The sequence below is a fragment of the Saccostrea echinata genome, unplaced genomic scaffold (assembly GCF_033153115.1).
Source record: "Saccostrea echinata isolate AGI-Se365-2 ecotype Australia unplaced genomic scaffold, CSIRO_AGI_Sech_v1 ptg000030l, whole genome shotgun sequence".
Lineage (NCBI taxonomy): Eukaryota > Metazoa > Mollusca > Bivalvia > Ostreida > Ostreidae > Saccostrea > Saccostrea echinata.
Genome location: NW_026889779.1, coordinates 3,579,534 through 3,603,126, shown reverse-complemented (window position 1 = coordinate 3,603,126; position 23,593 = coordinate 3,579,534). Strand labels below are relative to the sequence as shown.

The 23,593-nt window shown below is 34.8% G+C and overlaps 1 protein-coding gene across 1 annotated transcript; it reads left to right on the top strand.

The window, feature by feature from the left end:
* The first annotated feature begins 8,492 nt into the window (after positions 1-8,492).
* On the top strand, positions 8,493-19,563 carry LOC133196113 (N-acetylneuraminate lyase B-like). Its single transcript, XM_061332052.1, has 10 exons — positions 8,493-8,501; positions 11,042-11,106; positions 11,279-11,349; positions 11,454-11,541; positions 13,618-13,672; positions 13,925-14,000; positions 14,343-14,435; positions 14,841-14,980; positions 18,962-19,133; positions 19,336-19,563. Exons 1-10 carry the CDS (start codon positions 8,493-8,495, stop codon positions 19,509-19,511), a joined length of 945 nt encoding a protein of 314 aa, XP_061188036.1. The 3' UTR covers positions 19,512-19,563.
* Positions 19,564-23,593: the final 4,030 nt, after the last annotated feature.

Sequence of the window (23,593 nt, the reverse complement as noted above, 5' to 3'; positions counted from 1 at the left end):
CGTTTAGAGATGTCACCATATATCGGTGAAGGGCTTCAAATTCACACCTTTACTCGGCGCCATTGAGCAGTGAGGGTTCTTTATTGTACCAACGCCTACCGTGACATGGGACCTCGGTTTTTAAGGTCTCATCCGAAGGACCCGCAACTTTTACTTTACTTCAAAGTGCCGAGCGCTTGGCGAAGAAACAGTTGTTACCTATATTTTATCGACTTAGGTCAGTCGCGGCCGTGATTCGAACATGACCTTCCGATCACGGAGCGAGCGCTCTACCGAGTGAGCTACCGTGACGGTCTTAAATCTGGTGAAAGACGATTGGATAATATTACAGTCAAATAAGGCTTACCCGATTGAAATTGATGGTGAAAATGGATCCGATCTCTCGAGACGACGATCAGCGGTTATTCAAATATTGTGAAGGTGACCAGTGGTTACACTTTTAAATGTAACACTAAAGTAGAGTGCAACAGATGACATGTGAATGAGTCAGACAATCAAAGTAATGAAAGAAAATAGTATGAAAAATGGTGTAGGATTAATGACGGCGACTTAATTCTCGGAAGCTCGAATTTATTCTCTCAGTCTGCATAAGGAAAAGAAAATGATTTGTTCATGACAATAAAGAAAAACATTGATTTTATGAAGAAATGATAGTTTGGAGGTATATATTAATAATGCCAGTTAGATCCATACTCTCTTTTCTTCTTCGACAATTTATGATATTTGTTCTCAGGAATGTGGTGCTTGTTGCAAGTTTCTCTGGATTTTTTATGTCTGTAGACTGGTAGGATTTCATTAGGAACAGCATATCCTTGTTGAGTACCTGCATGGTCATTTCATTTCTAATCTTTGCTGCTGGCGTAAGATTGATGTGTTTCTCTGTGAATTTCCTATGAATGGAGAACCCATCCACCTTGAAAGTTGAATATGAAGCTCTCTTCCCAATGTCAAACAACAATACATATGTTTTCAAGCAGCAATTATCTTCCAGCATCTGTCTTGTGCTTAACTAGATTATATGGTGTTACGTATTTTCTATAGGCAGTGCATCGCATCTTGAATATATGCTATCTTGTGCTACGGAAAATATGTCACTGAAAACATTAATCAGTTTCTTGGTGTATCAACAACATCCCTGCAAATTTTCTGTTTGTTGATGCTCCATTTGTAATTTTAAAATGCAGATGAACTTTCCTAGCCTGTAGAAGATCCACACGTTTCCAAAAATATAATAATAGAGTTGGTGTGCTGTACCTGGATTAAAACCAAAAACACCGCTGGCCACCATTATAAGACTTTTCGCCTTGTTACTCACTCGTGTTATACTGACAATGATTTAAACTCTGTTGACAAGAATACATGTTCATCTTTTCTATACTAAACATTACAACTGAACTCAAAATAGCTCATTTAATGTTTTAAACATAGTGAATTCCAATACACATTTAATACAATTTACCTGAATCCAGTTAATCCATGAAAAACAAATAAACAACATAGTACATGTATGTTGCTAGTTTCATTTCTTTCTTTCCCTTGCAAGTAATGTCTATGTTCTTGTTCATACTTTCCATATTGACAAATCGAAACAAATTCCAAGCTTCACCTGATTTTGTGATGAATAATTCGTCCTGAATTGTCGTCACATCAATTGAGACCAACATGTCTTTCAAACTCTGAAATATTAAGTTTTTTCCATTTCTTTGGTCATCCACGAAAAATTTTCATCACAAATCCTGGAATCTGTTTAGTAGATTTCCTGTTATAGCGGAGTAATCGCTTGGACGACAGTAGTAGGAAGTTTGATTTCTTTAAATCTTCACCTATAGTGAACGAATGCACTATATTAAACAAAGGCTAACAACTTTTGGATTCCACAATCGCTGTTGTTTCTTTAAATCTTGACATGTACAGTTCTAGGGCTTGATTTCGTTAAAATTCCAAAATGTTCTGGCAATACTTTTTGCTTCAAAACAAAACTGACTTGCTCTTCCATGTCCTTCTGATCACGTTTGTTAAGAACAATATGTCAACATTTTCCTATCAAGTTAAGTTTGGGTTATACTTACCTTCTATTTTGCAGTTTTCGTTGGAGTGTTTGATAATGAAAAGGGTGCAGATAACGAACAGCGATCGATCCAAAAAAATCTATAAACAATACAATTCTGTGAAGAGGACACAAAACACGGACCCCTGGAAATTTCAGAGGTGGGATCAGGCCCCCAGGAGGAGTAGGCATCCCCTTTTGACCGGTCACACCCGCCGTGAGCCCTATGTATTGATCATGTAGACAGAATTTTTCGTAGTCAAATTCAGTACAAATACAAAGACCTAACAATTGGTTTGAAACAAGTCAGCCAAAAAACGATCCAACGATGTTATATTTGCTAACAAGTCATTATAACGACCATAAAATTTACGAAATGCTGACTTTTAAAGAGGCTGTTGAAATTACTGTAACACCAACTTATCTGTCAGTAGCCCGTCTCGGTTTAAAAATGGATCGTTTTCGGAGCATGCTCTTGAGTATCGAAAAAGTTGGGAGATGTAAACACCATATGCAGGTGATAGCGGGATATTACTACGTTTTATGTTATTAGTCCCCTACCGGTGAAACCGGAGGGGACTATAGGTATCCTCTAAGTCTGCCCCTCTGTCAGTCTGTCCCACTTGGTTTTCCGCACTTTTTTTCTAAACGCTTGCAGATATTGAACTGATTTTTGGTATGTGACTTAACCTTGATGAGTTATAGGTCAAGTTTGCATTTCGTTCCGCTTCATTAATTTTTGACAGAATTATGGCATTTTCAATTTTTAACGGGAACCAGATTACACTTGCCGGTAGGGGACTAGTATTGCTAATGCAATATTCTCAGAATGCTTGTTCAAATCTGCAAATTTTTTAACATATATTTTAAGTGAAACTCAAGATATTCAAAGTCGAAATTATGACTAAAGGCTGTTCTCAGTTTATGGTCTTGAGGCCTGGTCTCCGAATGTTTTCAATGAGGAACTCCAGCATCGTTTTAATATCAACTTCAGGGTACTTGTGTGTAGAATCAGAGTGACTTTAACTAAGTAATTTTGTTAATTGTTTATTGAAGAAGCAGTTACCTGTGATACCAAAAATTTTGGTTTTTAATTTATCGTAAGGAATGGTTGTATAAAGTGTAGAAAAGTCGTACGTTTTGATGTTGCTGACTTTTGAAAAATTTGGCGATTTTAGATTTTCTTAAAGTTCTTTGGAATTTTTGAGAATCCACATCTGATTTACACCACTTCTAGAATATGCTGTAGTACAGTTTAAAGTTTCTCCTTAACAGAAGGTAATTTTTAGGTCACCTGAGTAAACTCAGATGACCTATTGCTATCCGTTTTCGTCCGTCGTCGTGTGTTCTTCTCTGCAACTGATCAACCAATTTCAACCAATTTTGGCATAAAGCATCTATGGGTAAAGGGGAAAATTGTGAATTTCATGGTCCCTGTCCTCCTTGGGCTTGAGGGGTGGGGCCAAAACCACTATAATTAATGCAATCTTTAAAAATCTTCTTCTTTACTCCTGGACATCAAGCAGTCAAACTGTTGGCATGATTGTAATAAGAAATGAGCCCTCTACTAAAATTGTGAATTCATGGCCCCAGGGTAAGGGGTTTCTGGCGCTAGGGCGGGGCTCTAATGATTATATAGTGAAAATGCATTAAGTCTTTAAAAATCTTCTCCTCTGCTCCTGGGTATAAAGCCGATGAATTAATTACATAGTTGTGATGAGGAAGAGTGCCTCTTCCAAAATTATGAATTTCATGGCCCCAAAGTCAGGGATTGTGTGTTAGGGCGGGGCTCTAATAATTATATAGTGAAAATGCATTAAGTCTTTGAAAATCTTCTCCTTTGCTCCTGGGAATTAAGCCGATGAATTAATTACATAGTTATGATGAGCAAAGAAGCCTCTTCCGAAATTGTGAATTTCATGGCCCTGGGTCAGGAGTTCTGGTGTTAGGGCGGGGCCCTAATGATTATATAGTGAAAATGCATTTATTCTTTGAAAATCTTCTCCTCTGCTCCTTAGAATTAAGCCGACGAATTAAGTACATAGTTATGATGAGGAAGAGTGCCTCTTCCAAAATTATGAATTTCATGGCCCCTGGGTCAGGGGTTGTGTGTTAGGGCGGGGCTCTAAAGATTATAAAGTGAAAATGCATTAATTCTTTAAAAATCTTTTCCTCTGCTCCTGGGTTTTAAGCCGATGAATTAAGTATATAGTTATGATGAGGAAGAGTGCCTCTTCCAAAATTATGAATTTCATGGCCCCTTGGTCAGGGGTTCCATTTTGGGGTGGTGGGGTGGGGCTTATTTATTATATACTGAAAGTAAATTAATGCTTTGGAAATCTTCTCCTCTGCCCCTTGGTATTAATTAAACAAACTAAATACATAGTTATGCTGAGAAAGGATGCCTCTTCCAAAATTAAGAATTTCATGGCCCCTGGGTCAGGGGTTCTTGCGCTTGGGTGGGGCTCTATTGATTAATTAGCAAAACTGCGTTAATGTTTTGACAATTTTCTCCTCTGTCCCTGAGTACTAGGCAAACTAAATGCAGTGATATCAATGTAAATGTATTAGATATTATAATTATAAGTAAATAAGCCTTTTCTTTGCATCTGGGTATCTAAGAGGCAAACAGAGTACACAATTGTGATAAGTGAAGCAAATGAGAGTTACTCCCCTTTGCTAAATGTTGTTAATCAAGAAATCCTTGTATACACTTTAATCAACAGGTTATTTGATTGAATGAGAATACAAGAAAGAATGTTATGTATATAGAAACAAAATAAAAATGAATGTTTGGTTTAAATGAGCAAAGCATGCTCAAAGTCAGATTCTTGCCTGAAAAGCAGTATAAAATATTGATATAAGGATTTTTATATACTTAGCAAAATTTGTAATTGTACATTGTATGTTTACACCGAGGTGATCTAATATATTGTCACTGGTAGAAGAGTCATGGTTGACAAGAGACTGGATATAGTTGTTTTATGCTCTATCAAAGTGAATAAAGAATCAAAGAGAGCCGGGGTGACTTATTGTAGATAGTGACAACTGGCAAGTGGCAAATACTGTAAACCAATTTTTATTCGCGACATCTTTTATTCGCGATTCTTCAGTTAAGAATCCATCCGCGACTACTAATTTTCGCGACTGAAGCAACATTCTACATAGAAGGTGTATCATTGGTTCGCGACGATAATATTCGCGAGTAAAAGAACATCGTGAAACTCGCGAATTTTTCTCGCTCGCGAATAAAAGTTGGTTTACAGTAGCCACATTGTATACCCAAGTCTGTGTGTACTGAATCGTAGCACTAGGCAAGTGACAGAAACATATCTGTATATATTGAATACCTTACACAATAGGCAAGTGTCCATTGTATTTGTATATTTTGCATTCATTATCATCCCTGTAAGACTTTGGAAAACCAAGTATGATCTCATGGAGATCACTCGAGTCTAGCACATTACAATAAGCAAGGGTATTTTTACCAGATTTTTGAAATTCTTGGGCAACATTGCTTCGTCTGTCAGTTAATTTTGTTTTATACTTCTATAGTTCCTTTACATTGTTGTATAATACTCAGGTGACCGTTAAGGCCCTTGGGTCTCATGTTTTCTTAGGAGTAAGGATAGCGGCTAAGTAGAGCATTTGCTTGACCCTGCGATATATCTCTGTAAGGATTTTTATGAAGTTCAGGAATCCAGTATAGGTAGTGTAGATCGAACTCACCTTAGTTGACTCGAATGTTAAAAGTTTTAAATACTGAAATGTGATTTTAGAAAGTGAACTGCTAGTATAAGTTGGATTTCCAAAAAATAGAATAAAACGAAGTTCTTCTAAAATACAATTATAATAATGAGCCTTGCAAACAAAGACGATACTGTTATAAGCCTTTTCAGCTGGAACCATGTAGTCTTTCTAATTCTTTGATAACATCCGATTTAGTGAAAATGGAAGGATTATCATAGATGGTTCGCATATTGCCTTTTAAACTTGATCCATTCTGATAAAGTGTTTAGATCTTTCTTTTTGTTGAAATGTTCGAACTTTGAATATTTTGAATGAATTCTGTCGATAAACTCTTCACCAATGTGTAATCCTTTTCAATTTGTTCATCGTCCATTTGAACAGGGCATGGAATTTTCACATTCTCTTTGGATTCTGATTCTTCACCTTCACTGCTATCTGAATACTATTACTTCCTCTTTGTTATTGTTTTTCTAACTCTTGAAATGTTGCAGGAGGGACAGACATCCTGTTTTGGCAATTCATTCCAGGTGAATGGTGCAGTACTGATTTCACTTTATCCGAGGGTTGATCCAAAAGTACGTAATGTCACAACTGTTATAAAATCTTTAATAATCAAAGGTTTTCGACAATTTTACATACAAATACCTATTTCAATTTTGAATTTTGCCTTAAAATTTCATTCAGATATAGCAATACACCTTGGGGTAGTGTTGTTCTGTTTACTTTTTTATATAAAGGAATATTTTCTTTTAATAGCAGTCACGTGATGTTTTATTGGTGGCTTTGATATTTGTAAAACTTAAATTTCTTTAATAAGAAAGTCTAAATTTCCCGAAAAATGATTTGAATGTTTCCTTAACATACTAGAGTTGTTTTATCTCATAAGCAGTCGAGAATTTCGCCTCCTTAAATGTTTTTGGAAAGAAAGCATAATCTTTGTGATAGCCTGTTTTGACAGCACAGATTTCAAAGTAAGTTTAAATAAAGAATTTCATCAATGTTTGAGACAGGGGTACGGCAAAGTCTGAAGATAATTTTTTAATCGACTTGTATCCAGAAGTTATTGGGTTCAAATCCAACCACACCATTTACATGTACAATATCTCTTACAAATGGCAGTGGACATGTGAATGCAAGGAATCTTATAGTTTCTTGAACTTAATTCATATATGGTACCTATACAGTGTTATTGTTGCTTGTAACTGCTGTTGGACCAAGATTTAAAAAAAAAAGATTCCTTTGTCCTCTTTTCACTGTTTAGGAAACGTTGATTCTTCATCAAAAAGTATTCTTATAAGTTTGCTCAGTGTCCCTGGGCGTTGTGCATTTGTTCCAATTGTCTGCACAGAGGACATCTCGAAGACTCACAAACATTCCATTTGTCTTAGCCTTTAAATTCAGAGCCAGCTTAAATTAAAAAGTATGAGAAAGTTTAGGAATTTCATATCTGAAAATATAGACCTATTTGCTGTAGCAAAAATTTATCTGAGCACTGATAGGGATGATAAGGGAATGGCCATTTGATTCAAGGGGGGGGGAGGGGGCTGGGAAAGGACGGACAGAATTTGGAAATAAACAATTTTTTCCTTGAAAATGTCGAAAATAAATAATCTGTCCTACACTGGGAAAGAAATAATCTGATAATCTGACCTTGACTGCCCCCCCCCCCCCCCAAATAGAATTTTCCAGTTGGCGTACATTCTTTTTTATTCTTTTTTGGCTTTTGTCAGGGAAGAAATGAATAAACTGTCTCTGATCATCTTAGGAATACAATTAATACCGGTATTTGGTCCTGCAGGGGCATGAAAAAAAGTCCTATTGGACAACCCCCCCTCCCCTTCCCAACCCCCTCAAAATCAAATGGTCCTCCCTTTAGTAAACTCCTTTCCTATGTATGTTTTAGGGAAGTGTGTGAGTACATTTTATTTTAAAACATGTAAGTATTTCATAAGAAAAATGAATTATCATATGTTTTAGGATAATTGCTAGGTAATTGAAATTATGGAAAGCATCTACTGTTACAGTCACCACTGGGATGGCCAGTCTGCAACTTGGACCTGAAGCAACTACACTTGATCACTGGTCGAGAATGTATGATGCTCGCTACTCCCAATATATATTTGCATATTTTCTATTAGCTATAATGCTAACAACTTTTTTCCTGCCCAGTAAATGTTCATTTTTTTCTTTGGTTGGCACTGTAGCTCTCCGGCATGTCAATATTTCTTTTCAGAGAGCTACAGTTCTGCAGAATACAAATCGCGGGCAAGTCTACGAAATGCATATTTTTATGTCATAACTTGCAATAAAATTTTAGACATGATGACTTATAGTTTGGATCGTTACAAATTGTGATAGAACATTTGACAAATTATGAATCTATTATAAACAATTTACATGTACATATTGAAGTTTACATGTGCATGTACATTTAAAAAAAAGATGAAATTTTGACCCTGTTGGCTTTCTATAACTAATGCCCGATTGTTTAGGGCTTAAAACGTATATAATTATTAGTTTATGTTGTTAAGAACTTTGGTCGTTTTAATTTATCTATCACGTGAATATGTAGTTTAATTTTCCTCTCTTTCGCTTCCTTGATATTTATAGAATAAGAGAAACACTTGTAGATACCGAGTCCTGTTGAGGTTGCTAATCTATTGTTATCTGTACAAATATAGTTAGTTTAGAGGCAATGGCGAAGGTAAGTGCGCAAGATGTCAGGCTTGTATCACTAATATCTAAATCTGTTTTTTCTGCCCACTGATCATGGGGACAAACCAATTCAGCCTTTATAAACCTGTCTGGCTATTTTTGACGCTTGACTTGGTTACATTGATCAAGTGTTAGACGTTTAGGGAAGTATGTATGTAAAAAGGATATGTAAATACATAAATAGAGAACACTGTTCTTATATATATTAAATACTATCGAACTGTTTGAGGCCTATTTCAAAACACTACCCACTTTAATGTTACGTAGAAGCTAGAGTCCGATAAGTCGGCAAAGGGAAAATTTATTGGAATCTGATAACATATTTTTGAACACCTATGTTAGCAGACTCCTACAGAATGATGATCTTTTTCAACTGTTAAACAAAAGAATGACATCAAAGATTTCAAAATAGTATATATGTCGTTTACTTGGCTAACTGTAAAAACAAAAAAAAAGAAGTTTAATTCTTATTATGAGACTTGAGCTCTATTGGATCTTAAAACTTGCTTTTGGGCTTGAAACACTTTTTTTACTTTCAAATTTACAAAATTACGCTTGTTGACGTTTTCTAAACTTGATGAAATATGAAGATAAAGAACAGTGAATACAAAAATGTAGCAGGTGTTTTGGAGAAATTTCTTCAGAGATTTTTTAACTTTGATAACCAAGAAAACAACGTCTTGTTTTGTTTTGTTTTTTTTTCAAAACCATAAACCATTGTACCAAATTAAGTATTTTGGTAGAGTCAAGTTTTTAGCCATGTTTTATTGAAATTGGACCAATAATGTAGAAGGAGAAGTGTTTTTGAAAAATTTCGAAGAATTATTTTTTAGTTATCACGACAATGCCGTTTGTCAAAACCATAGAATCATGTAACTTGGTGCTGTTTACTTTTTTAGGTAAAATTGAATTACAACTGAAAAAGGTGTAAAGTTTTGAAATCATTTCATAGATAATTTGCATATTTAGTAACGATATGCATCACTTTTCTTTGAAATTAAGAACTGATACAGATGATTATCTTTCTTGGTGTTGTCAAGCTGCTTTCCAAGTTTTGTTGAAATCCGACCAAATTGATGAGTAGTGCTTTGAAAGAATTTAACAGAAAATTCATTTTTAGTAACCACGACAACAACTATCGAAATTAAAAACTGATACACAGAGTTACATGTGTACCTACTTACTGTTGTCTAAGTGTGTAGCTAATTTAACTGAAATGAGGACAAGACTATAGGAGGGTCATCTTTTTAGCTCACCTGAGCCGAAGACTCAAGAGTTTTTCTGGTCGAAATTTTTCCGTTGTCTGTCGTCGTCGTTGTAAACGTTTCACATTTTCATCTTCTCAAGAACCACTGGGCTAATTTCAACCAAACTTGCCACAAAGTACCCTTGGGTAACGGGGATTCAAGTTTGTTCAAATGAAGGACCACGCCTTCTTTCAAGGAGAGATATAATTAAGAATTGATGAAAAATTAATGGCATCATTTAATAATCTTCTTCTCAAGAACCACTGTGCTAGAAATATGAAACTTATGTGGAATCATCCTCAGGCAATGTAGATTCAAGTTTGTTCAAATCATGACTTCCCGGGGTAGGATGGGGCCACAGTGGGCGATCAATGTTTTACATAGAGAAAATCTTTAAAAATCTTCCCAAGAACAGCAAAGCCATGATTGGTCATATTTATATGAAAGCATCCTCAGGTAGTGAAGATTTAAGTTTGTTCAAATAATGACCCCCGGGGTAGGGTGGGGCCACAGTGGGCGATCAAAGTTTTACATAGGAACACATAGGAAACATCTTTAAAAATCTTCTTCTCAAGAACATCAAATCCATGATTGGTTATATTTATTTGGAAACATCCTCAGGTATTGTAGATTCAAGTTTGTTAAAATCATGACCCCCAGGGGTAAGGTGGGGCCACAGTGGGCGATCAATGTTTACATAGGAAAACATAGGAAAAATCTTTAAAAAATCTTATTCTTAAGAACAGCAAAGCCGTGATTGATCATAATAAAAAATAAAATCATCCTCAGGTAATGTAGATTCAAATTTGTTCAAATCATGACACCCCCCCCCCCGGAGAATAGAGAGGCCATAACAGGGGATCATAGTTATACAAAGGAATATAAAGGATATATCAATAAAAATGCCTTCTTAAATACAGCAAAGCCATTATTAGTCATATTAAATCAAAAGCATCCTTAGGTGGTGTAGATTCAAGTTCATTCAAATCATACCCTCAACCACTTTTATATTTAAACTTTTCAATACTGAACTGATTTCTGCTCTTTCCTAGCCAAAGTGCTCAGGTATGCGATGTGGCCCATGTGCCTCTTGTTAAAAACAATATGTAAATGCGGCCAGACTAACAGACGACGGACATCTTACCATTGCGTAAGCCCTTCTTTGGCCAGTCAAGCTTTAAAAAAAGTGCTCTTATGCAGTAGCATATACTCTGTTATTATAATATTCAAAGAATGAGTTACGATACTTACTATACACATCTTATTATTAAATTCTCTTTAGAATTCAGCAGACTTTTGGCTGGAAGGACTTGTACCAGCTGTATTCACTCCCTTTGATCAGAATGGGTAACTATCTTTTTCCTCCTCTCACGAGTTTTCCATTGTATGCATTCTAATTGATATTTTAACGGAGTAAAAATTAAGGTTCTAAGGATTATTCCAAGCCCATTTTTCATTACTTGTACACGTATAATTAAAAACATTCCGGAAAAAAGATATTATTTGCATTTCTTTCCAGGGAGCTTGAGTTATCCAAAATTGGTCCATATTGTGAATACTTGTTGAAGAACAATCTTAAAGCCATATATGGTATTTTTTCAATGTTTTTAGCTTAACAGCATTAAAACAAATAATTTTTAAGTTATAGTAATATTTCATCTACTGAGTTTAAATTGATAATATCTCTTTTAAAGTGAATGGAACTACGGGTGAAGGAAAATCATTAACAAAGGATGAAAGGAAAAGAATTCTAGAGGAGTGGATTCGGGTTTCTAGGAGGAGGTAAATTCCCATTTAGGCACGAATGTTAATGAGGTAAATTCTACTTGAGCATAAAGCTTCCTGAAGGTACATTCCTTTTAATTCAAAGGGTTTCAGGAATGTAAATCCTATTAATGCATAAAGTTTTAGGGAATCAAGTTCCGATTTTTCCCATCTGCTACAAGAACATACGAAGTACTCTTATTTGTCTCTTTGTGCATATTTTGAACCTTTTGCTCACTTCTTTTTAACTTAATTGCAAATGTGGTGGTTCTACAGGTAAACTAATTTTTGAGAGACACAATACTTGTATTTTCCTTAAGGTATTTCCACCTTCAATAATGCGATGTCATAAAATAGGTTTATGAAATCTTTCATTGATTATTATAGTGTAATATGAATTTATGTTTTCGAAAAATGTCTTTCAAAAGGAAACATAACCAAGTCTTCGACGAGACTTTTGAAAGAATTTAACAGAAATTTCTATTTTTAGTAACCATGATTACAATATTTGTTAAAATCATAAAACCATGAAGACAATTATTTATCTTAATGTAAACTACGTGTGTGCCAATTTATATTGAAATCAGACCAAAACTGTAGGATGAGAAGCGCTTTAAAATTATCAGAAATTTCTATTTTTAGTAACCATAGCAACACTGTTCATAGGAATCAAAAACGGATAAACAGAATTATGTATCTTAGTGAAGTCTACTTGTGTGAGAAGTTATACTGAAATCGGAGCAAAATTGTAGGAGGGGTAGCGTTCTGAAAGTATTTCCCCAAAAATTTCTATTTTTAGTAACCGTGACAACACCGTTCATCGAAACCAAAAATCGATAAATAAAATTATGTGTCTTAATGTAGTCTACTTGTGTGCCAAGATATATTAAAATCATTGGATGTATTATACAGAAAATTCTAATTTTAGTAACCATGGAAACAACCTTCATCGAAATAAGAAACCGATATACAGAATTATGTATCTTAGTGTTGTCTAATTGTATGTTAAGTAATACTGTAATCACGCAAATCAGACTAAAACTCTAGGAGGAGAAGCATTTTGAAAAATTGTTTACAGTCGGACGGACGGACAGACAGACGGACGGACGACGGACATCTTACTATCGCTTAAGCTCTTCTGGTCTCTGTCCAGTATAGCTTAAAATATGGATTTTTTATGGAAATTGAAAAGAAATGCAGTAATTATTTATTTTTTTTTTATTGGTGCAAAGGGCAAAAACTCCTAGTTATTATGCTTGAAGTTCTTCATTCATACATATTCTATATATATATATATATATATATATATATATATATATATATATATATATATATATATATATATATACTTTTATTGGAAAATGGATATCTTAATTGATAAGTTCAATTCTATTAAGCTGTTTTAGTGGAAATTAATGCATTCTTTTTTCTTGTTTGAACCCATAAATGTGTAGGTGTGGAAATACCTCAAGACTCGTTAATGTTTTTTATTAGTCACTTACCGGTGAAACCGGAAGGGACTATAGGTTTTCTCCGAGTCTAACCGTCCGTCTGTCTGTCCGCCTTTTCCTCTGTCTGTCTGTCAGTCAGTCTGTCCCACTTGGTTTTCCGCACTTTTTTCTAAACGATTGCAGATATTGAGCTGATTTTCGGTATGCGAGTGTATCTTGATGAGTTACAGACCAAGTTTGCATTTCGTTCCGCTTCAATGATTTTAGGCGGAATTACGACCTTTTAAATTTTTCAGGGTTTTCCGCAATTTTTTTCTAAACGCTTGCAGATATTGAGCTGATTTTTTGGTATGTGACTACCTTGATGAGTTATAGATCAAGTGTGCATTTCATTCCGATTCATTGATTTTTGACGGAATTATGGCATTTTCAATTTTAGCGGGAACCAGATTACACTTGCCGGGGACTAGTATTGCTAATGCAATACTCTCAGAATGCTTGTTCAATTTGTCCAGCATTTCTGTTAACTGAACGATGATATTAATATTTCAAACTTACAAGTTAACCATCAAAATTTTTATGTCAGTGATTCAAAATTCAGAACTCTTTCAACATAAAGTCAATATTTCTTTATCTCAATTAGGATTAAAATTGTTGCTCATGTTGGTGTCCTCAACGTCAGAGAAAGCAAAGAACTAGTACGTATCTACATGTATTACTTCGATGGCAATGTTTCTATGTAACAGAAAGTACATGTATTTTAGTTAAACTTGATAAATTACTTATTTTCTACACATGTCAACTTACTGTATTGAACATACTGTTGTAGAATATAATTATTCATGAGGATTGGAATATCATCAATCATTTCATTGTAGAACTTATAAAGTTTATACATATTATGTATGTGTGTAAGATAAAATGAGAATGATCTGGTGTAATAAATACAGGCCAAGCATGCAGAGGAAGCCGGCGCTGATGCATTAGCATCACTTCCACCACTGTTCTTCAAACCTCAAAGTACAGGTATGTCAGAGAGAGAAAAATGAGCATTAGTAAAATGCCAAAACAATTAAGAGCCTTTGTGAACTTCTTAAGAAAAATAGGTCTCAATATAGACAAATGTCGTATTTCTAAGTATCATAAATTCTATTATCAATCAAAAGAATTAACACACATATCATATCACTAAATCATTTTCTTTAAAATTACTTCCTTTAAATGTTAAATAAATAGCAAATGTCAAGTAAGTTCTCTATATCGTGAGTTAGTGCACTCTAAACGTGGTTTGCGACGAAGTGTACCTTAAGTCACTGTGTCTTATTTTAAATAAACAGAAATAGTCATATAGACTTGGTTATTTTTTAGACACTCTGATAGAACACTGCAAAGCCATAGCGGATGTTGCGCCCCATCTTCCGTTTTATTACTATCATCTACCTATCATGACTGGAGTCGAGTGTAAGTCATATCTGAAAATAGGTTTAAGTAGTGTTTAAGGTTTAAGTATTATTTTTTACCGTAATGGAGGACTGGCTTCAATTCTCAAACTATAACAGTATCAGTGGTTTTAGTTCAGAAGACTTTATGATGTGTTGCATGAAGTAAAATTTATTCAAAAACTTCTTTATGAAAATAAGAAATCTCATGGCTGGTCACATACTTTTGACTAGCTGATCACTGATACAACACAAGTATCTTATAAAAGGGTTACCAAGATACATGTAAACTTTGCATGGTAGAATTATATACTTGCACGTGTTACAAACGCTCGCAAATGCAAATATACAGTTGTAGATTTCAGGTGGTTTTTGAACCAAAGTAACATAATTCTGATCTGTAAAATAATTATGACTGTATTTTCAGTTAATATGGAAGACTTCATACGTAGAGCAAAAGAGAAAATACCGAATTTAGCTGGGATCAAGTTTTCATCTAAAGATTTGGTCGACATGATAGGTTGTGTGTTCCAAGAAAAGGTTAACGTTGTATATGGGTGCGACGAGGTATGTAACATGTTCAAAACAAAACACATTTATGACTACATAAAGAACGAAAGAAATATTACAGTGTCCGGTAATCAATATGAAAATAAAACAAGATATGTTTGTGAAACACTGATGCCCCCGTATGGCAGCTAGCTTATGGCGAAGGTTTAAGTTTCTCAAATGCAAGTCAAAATCCAGGCCTAAAGATAAAAATGTTGGTACCCAAAAAGGTCATGTCTCGAGGAATATACCTGTGAAATTTGAATGACCTAGCTGCAACTGTTCAAAAGTTATGGCGAAGGTTAAAGTTTTTTAAAAGAAAGTAAAACGTCAAGGTCAAGGTCAAAGTGGTTGAATCCAAAGGAAGGTCTTGTCACAAGGATTAAATATGTAAAGTATGAAAGCCGTAGCACCAACCATTCAAAAGTTATGACCAAGGCGAAAGTTTTTCGAAAGTAGGTCAAACTACTATGTTAAGGTTAAAGGGTCAAAGTGGTTGGTATCCAAAGGAAGGTCTTGTCACAAGAATTACATATGTGAAGTATGAAAGCCCTAGCACCAACCATTCAAAAGTTATAGCCAAGGTTAAAGTTTTTCAAAAGTAGGACAAACTCCTATGTCAAGGTCAAAGGGTCAAAGTGGTTGGTATCCAAAGGAAGGTGATATCACAAGGATTACGTAGGGTGAGTTAACCATGCATCGGACACATACCTTGCTTCGGACAACTTTAAGCAATAAACTTTCATTGAACCTGAGTGTCCCCGTGCTTTTACTAGTTTCTGTCTTAGAGGTGAAGATTTAAACTTTTTAATGATGCCGATTTTTAGTTTCATGCTGTGATAAAAATACCACAAGAATGGCTTTGAAATTACGTCATATTTTGCATCATCAAAGGGGAGTAACCAGAATTTTACGATTTTGTAATTTTTAGCGTTGTCGTTCTTTCAAATAGAGTCGGACCTAAGTAAAATTTGTCGAAGATTAATAATTGTAAAGAATTTTTAAAAAAAAAATTTACTTCAATGTTTGTAGAATATTTTTTAGAGTTGTTTTTTACTAGTATGTTTATTTCACCGTACATCGGACACAAATTAACCCATGCATCGGACACTTTCTGATGCATGGGTAATCACTTCCATTTTCATATAAAACCCAAATGACAGCTATTTTTTGCCGAAATAGAAAATAAAAACTCTAAATTTTCAGTGAAAATACAAGTTATCGATATATGACTAGTAGAAGTGGACTCAGTTTATTTTTTTTTAAACTGGATGATGATAACCCACGAGAAAAGGGCGCGAGATGGCATGTTACTAGCATTGTAACGCCTTTTCCAAGGCGATGTGATGCACCTAAAATCTCTTCACGTTTGTTGATCGAAATAGTCATTCAAATTTAACCATAAGGTTAATTTTTCAATAAAAGATAAAATTGTTTCGAAATTACTAATTTTAAAGCACCGAGATCAAGGTATGATATTTTTTCGGTTCAAATACCGTATGTCCGATGCAAGGTAAATATTGTCCGAATCATGGTGAATTTTGACTTATTTCGTAAAAATCGTTTTTTAGTGATATTTTCTCAATAAATAACACACGATTGTATCAAAAATTTATATTTCAACCACGTACTACATGTTAAGCTCCATTTTGATAATATTCGGTGGGTAGCGATGTCGCTAGATCTTGTTGAAGTGCGAGGGTGTCCGATGCATGGTGAATTTACCCTATGTGAAGTATGAAAGCCCTAGCATCAACCATTCAAAAGTTATGGCCAAGGTTAAAGTTTTTTCAAAAGTATTTCCAACTCCTAGGTCAAGGTCAAAAGGTCAAAGTGGTTGGTATCCAAAAAAAGGTCTTGTCACACGGATTACATATGTGAAGTATGAAAGCCCTAGCTCCAACCATTCAAAAGTTATGGCCAAGGTTAAAGTTTTTCTAAAGTAGGTCAAACTCCTAGATCGAGGTCAAAGGGTCAAAGAAGTTTATATCCAGAGGAAGGTCTTGTCACAAGGAATACACTTGTGAAGTTTGAAACCCCAAGCACCAACTGTTCAAAAATTATGGTCAAGGTTAAAGTTTTTCAAAAGTAGGTCAAACTCCAAGGTCAAGGTCAAAGTTGTTGGTATCCAGAGGAAGGTCTTGTCACAAAGAATACACATGTGAAGTTTGAAACCCCAAGCACCAATTGTTCAGAAATTATGGCCAAGGTTAAAGTCACATAAAATTGTGCAAAAGTGGGTCAAACTCCAAGGTCAGAAATGATGGTACCCTACGAGAAGTCTTGTCACAAGGAATACACATGTGAAATATGAAAGTCATAGCTCCAACCAATCAAAAGTTATGGGCAAGGTTAAAGTTGACAACAGACAGACAGACAGACAGACAGACAGGACAGAAACAATATACCCCCGGGATCTTTCGATCCAGGGGCATAAAAAAAACACTTCTTGTTAAAAGGAAAGCACTTTCATTGTTTCTTTTTTAAAATCATTTTGAACAGTTTAAACCTATATCTAAGTTTGAATTGTTTGAGAAGACAATTAAAGCGCTTACGTTTTAACAAGCAGTGTTGCATTTTATTTTCATATATTACACGTGCATGTGTATCAAGTTGACTTTCGTCAACAGCATTCTAACAAATATTACATTTTTTGTCCCCTGCTTTCACTGAAAGTGGGGGATATTGATTTCGGTCTGTCTGTCCGTCCGTCCGTCTGTATTTCTGTCTGTCTGATATCTCGAGAAGACTGAGCTTTCGCAATGAAATTTTACATAAAAACTCCGTATGGCCTTAAGAAGAACCATATTGATTTAGAGGTCAAAAGGTCAAAGGTGAAAGTCATAAATTCATAAATTCTGTCTGTTCTAACACTTTCGTTTCTGCGCGATATCTCGAGAAGCCTTTGAGCTTTTGCAATGAAATTTTACATGACAACATCCTGTGGCCTAAGGAAGACCCCTTTTGATTTTGAGGTCCAAAGATCAAGGTCGTACATTCATACATTCTGTCTGTGTGTAACACTTTTCTTTCCAGACGATATCTCAAAAATCTTTTGCAATGAAATTTTATAACTCCCTAATGGCCTCTCTCGCCCCTTTGAAAGTCTCCCTTTCCGTTTTTTTTTTTGTATTAAAAGTCGCGTGGCACTATTTTTAGCACAGGAGCATGTGGAGAGTTAATACATATAATAAGTTGTCGGCGGATTTTATATTCTAATTACATCTAATAGAACTGTTTAGTAAAGGCTAAATTAGACACCATGTGTTGTGTAAAACTTTGACAATATAAATATTATATGTGACCTATATAATCTTCATCACAAGCAAGCGCCTCGTTCGTCTAGGGGTATGATTCTTGTTTATCATATGAGAGGTCCGGGGTTCAAATCCTGGACGGTCCCGTATTTTTTTCTTGAAACGTTTTTTTTTTATTTACTAAATGATAATATTCAACATGTGATATGAAGAAGTTATGACGTCTGGTGTGTACAAACTTCTCATAAAATCTTTTTTATAGTGTGATAAATATGCGACATAAAAAGAATGTTCTATACACATATTAAAGAATAAACAATCAAATCTACATGTATATATCCATATTGACATTTTTATTTGCTTCAGTATACATGTACACATTTAATAATTCTGCTCGGGGGGGGGGGGGGTCCGATCCTCCCTCCCTCCTTATATCTGCGCGTGCTCTTCTTTTTTCCTTAATCGGGGGAACCAAATTCTCTGAATTAGCTTGTTTTGCATTACGTTGTTTTGATACATGCATGATTTTTTTTTTATAATATATCCCACTTTAAGAATACTTTTCTTCTATGAGAGTAATTATAGAAGTCGGCACGAATAGAGTGTAATAAGCTTAATAAGTAACACTGGTAATAAAACATTTTCAATTGACCCTTTTATTTTATTTCATTATGCTATGTATGAGGCCATATTCCATCACATTTCATATTTATGTGAAATAACCTCATTTTCATTTATCCAGCAACTTTTGGCGGGATTGGTGACGGGAGCTCATGGGGCCGTCGGTAGTACTCACAACTTCATGCCACTGGTGTTTCAAAGAATGATAGAATATATCAAAAATGGTGAACTACAAAAAGCACGGGAGGAACAAATGCGTGCTCAGCGGCTCTGTAGGGTCATGTACAAATATGGTAAAATCATATCTCAAGCTATTTATTCATAAGTAATTTAGGACCCCAAATCAAGCCAATAAAGTATTATAATATCAATAAAAAGTACACGAAAGAAAAATTATATGATATTAACGAAATTTTAGAATACGTTAAAAACTACTGTACTTAATATTATCTGAAATACCTCTTTACTACACTGGTCTTTTCTATCTTTATCCAGGTTCTTTGTTGGGAGGAAATGTAGCAGCTTTGAAATCTTTCATGCCACTTGTAGGGCTTGATTTGGGACCTCCACGCGAACCAATGAGAGCTATGACAGACAACGAAGCAAAGCAGTTCAGGAAAGAAATTGAAGATTTGGGGTTCTTTTCCTGGAACGCTGCAGTTATTTCATAATTCAAAATTTCTGCATAGAATATAATTATATATATTTATACATACCTCAATAAATCACTACAAATGTTGTTACTTAACAGTATTTTCGGGTCATATATTAAAAATTTCAAATGAAATGTTCCTGCATTCTTTTATATGTTCAACGAAAGAAAAATACATATAGGTGCCACTTAGGGCGTTCATTCGACTGAATCATCCCTCCTCTATTTGCAGTTGTGGCTTTGAGAATTTGAATAATTGTATGAATGTGATTGGAACACTGCATTGTAATAAAATTGAGTTTTCCTACTAACCTCGGCAGTTTACTTTACATGACATTGACCCTAACAGTAGAGGTTGTGGGTTGATCATATATACCGTATGTATGTGTCTGTCTCTCGTTTTAAAAAAGAAGGCAAACTGTGCTACATTTTTTTTGTGATTTCTCACTTGCAATCTTGAGTTTTGATGGCAATAAGCATCAAAAGGTACCTGTTTTTATGGATGTAAAGGTGCCACATATATTTTGAATTAAGAAGCAGATACTCTTCTTAATAAGACATAAAGGTTAGTTCTCTCATTTTATGTATATCATTTAAAGAAACGTGTCCCACCCACACACACCCTTTCTCATTCAATTTGATTTCAAAAGGAGTGAGCAGATGATAAAAAATACAAACCTTTAGTTGTCTCACTCAGCATCAATATGGTCATGCATAGAATCTTGAAATCACAGAAGTTCACATCTACGCATATTTTCAAGAAAATAATTATCAGTCGTATAAATACAGAAGTAAGGGACAAGACAAATTAAAGAAGCTTATTATATAGATGCATAGACCAACTGGGAAAAATCTACCCAACATATGACTTTTCGCTCTTCGACGAGCAGAAATACTTAAATCTAACCAGACTTATTTTCAGATGCTGGATTTGACGTACATTTTCAGGATGAGTGACCAAGTTAAAGATTTTGGAGCAGGTCCCGTGCCAAGAAACTGTAAGGCCTACTTGAACCAAACTTACGTGGATGATGCATCAATGCAAGGGATGAACATTACCACAGTTGCTTCGGATCATGCTGGATCTGACCTACATTTTTCGGATGAGTGACCAGGTTAAGGCTTCAGAACAAGCTCAATCCAGTGTAACTTCAAGTCTTATCTTTACCAAACTTGCAGAGAATTTGCATCAGTACTCTTTTATATTAACTTTTAAAACGCTTAATTTATGCTTACAAACTGAAAAGTTAATAGCATATATCATGTTAAATGATGACTAAAATTGTTCGAGAAAATGTTCTGCCTCATTTTAATTAATAACTTTCTTTTTTATTCAATTATACGAAATATAATAATTGTAAGGATCAATTTATGGGGGGGGGGGGGGGGTATTTTTATTTTACGGTGAAATATGCTACAACATTTTTGTATTCGCCCCCAGAATTTTTTTTTGCATTGTTGACAGGTGTGCTATTATAAGATGCCTACTTATATTCTAGGATTTTAGTGACATTAAACCATATGCCTTTGTGGCATGGATAAAGGCAACAAATTTTACAGAACTTCCTTTAATTTCTCTATGGAAGCCAGTAAGTACCAGGTGAAAAACATTTTATCTGACAGTCGCCAAATTAGTTTCTGATGGCCACACATAATTTGTGGAGGCCGCTACAAATATATAATTTAAAAGTTTCTGGCGACCACCAGATAAACCGTGGATCTATATACATGTAGCGTGCGCCTGAATAACTTCTTTAAAGGTTAGGCAATCGGTTTTATTTTATTTTAACATTTTATGCTGATGACGAATATATGATTTTAAATTCTATGACAGATATGTATGAATAATGATGGACATTTTACATCACGTCTATTTTAGATTTAATATATTTTCTTTAAGAATAAGGTCTACACTTATAGAAAAAAAATCTCCTTTAATACTCTTACTCTTTATACAGCTGTTATACTTCAATATTTACATTTGCAAATGTTTTCCCTTATATAACACTATTGAAAGCAACGCGTATCTATATCCGTATAAACACAGGTTCCTCGCGTCATAAACTAGGGGTGCAACGATACACTAACCTCACGATACGATACGTATCACGGTATTCAGTTCACGATACGATACGTATCACGATACATGACAAGGTTAAAAAGTCTTTCAAGTTTGTCATCATATTTTTTTTAAACTTGACAGGGTTTTATAAAATGTTCATATTTTTAAATAATAATTAAAATAAAATTTTGTTAACTTGAATTGAATTGTTGGATAGATCTTTGAGTTTTGACAATATTCTAAACCAATGATGAACATTTACAGGGAACTACGGGAACCTTTCCTAATAATCTTCCTTTTAAATTGGAATGAAAAGGGAAGACATTCATTCTTTTATTTACGTAGAAAACCAGTTGTCATATTTCTCGTGTTAACACGTTTTAGTCAACAAGACAGTGAATTTTCATCGAAATAAACATGTGATGAAATATCGTGTATTACCAAAGAATACGTTTAAATCTAAAGGGTTTATCATTTGTCTTAACAACTATAACTTATAATCACATTAAGCCCTTCTCCGTGTTAAATCTGAGGTCTGTAAGATGCTGGAGATGAGTTTAACTTCCGTTAAAGCGTTATCGGCGACTTCACGTTTTGTGCGGAAGCCATTTTGAAATTGTAAAAAATTAAACAAAACGGACGATTCGGATAATTCTGGACCGATTGAACCGAACCGCGATATCAGTTTAGCGTATCGTGAATTGAACCGTGGAAAAATATACCGCGATAAACCGTCAAACGGTTTATCGTTGCACCCTTATCATAAACGTTCGACGTAATTTCAAAGTGACGTCATAAAGGGTCGACGCTCAAACAATGGATCAAATACGTGCCGTTGAGTTTGAAAAATAAAACATTTCACGCGTTAAAGATTATAATCAGGAAAATATAAAATATGAATAAGTCATAAATGTAAATATAAGTAATAATGTATCATTTTTAAACATCTATCGGATATAAATACGGGTTGGTACGAGATCAAATTTACCATAAAGCCCTTCGGGCTTTATGGAATTTGATCTCGTGACCAACCCGTATTTATATCCCGATAGATGTTTAAAAATGATACTTTGTTTCTTAATTAGATCACAGGCGCCTGAAGCAGCCCCTTCAGGCATTCTGTGTACTTGGTTTGTACTTTTATTAAGGTTTAAAAATTGGACGTATACGGTATAATAAAGAAACAAAAATTATAAACAAAAAGGGGTCCCCCGCTTCGAGGCTGATTTCCAAGGTAATAACAGCTAGTGTTACCTATCATATTTTTTGCAACCACTCCGTCGGGGAGATGTTATCCTTCTCGCCTCTTTAACCTAAACCCCATCTTTCGTGTTTTATATGCTGTAATCAGCCGATTTATCAGACGCACACATAATTTTTTTTTCTATTGACAGCCTTGCAGGAGGTTTGATCTGTTAAGCTCTATCTGATTATATAGTTAAACAATTTAAACTGTATTCCGTCGACCAATGCTTTTTACATACTTATGAAAACTATGAGGAATATACATTTGATAAGGCCCGACACATGTGAATTTCTGTACTCTAAAATTTCAAAATTGGCCTTGACAATTTTATGACCGTGTATTTAAATATTGACTCATCTCTTTTCTACGGAAGCCAATTTAGGACCTATCAGAGTGAAGCGGGGCGAAATGCAAATTTGATCTATAACTAATCAAGGTAAAGTCACATACCAAAAATCAGCTCAATATCTGCAAGCGTTTAGAAAAAAAGTGCGGAAAACCCCTAAAAATTGAAAAGCCCCTAATTCCATCAAAAATCAATGAAGCGGAACGAAATGCGAACTTGATCTGTAACTCATCAAGATACACTCACATACCAAAAATCAGCTCAATATCTGCAAGCGTTTAGGGAAAAAGTGCGGAAAACCAAGTGGGACAGACTGACAGACAGACAGAGGGACATACTGACAGACGGACGGACAGACTTGGAGGAAACCTATAGTCCCCTCCGGTTTCACTGGTAGGGGACTAATAATATTTATTATACTTCTGTTAAAATGTTTCCTATATAAAG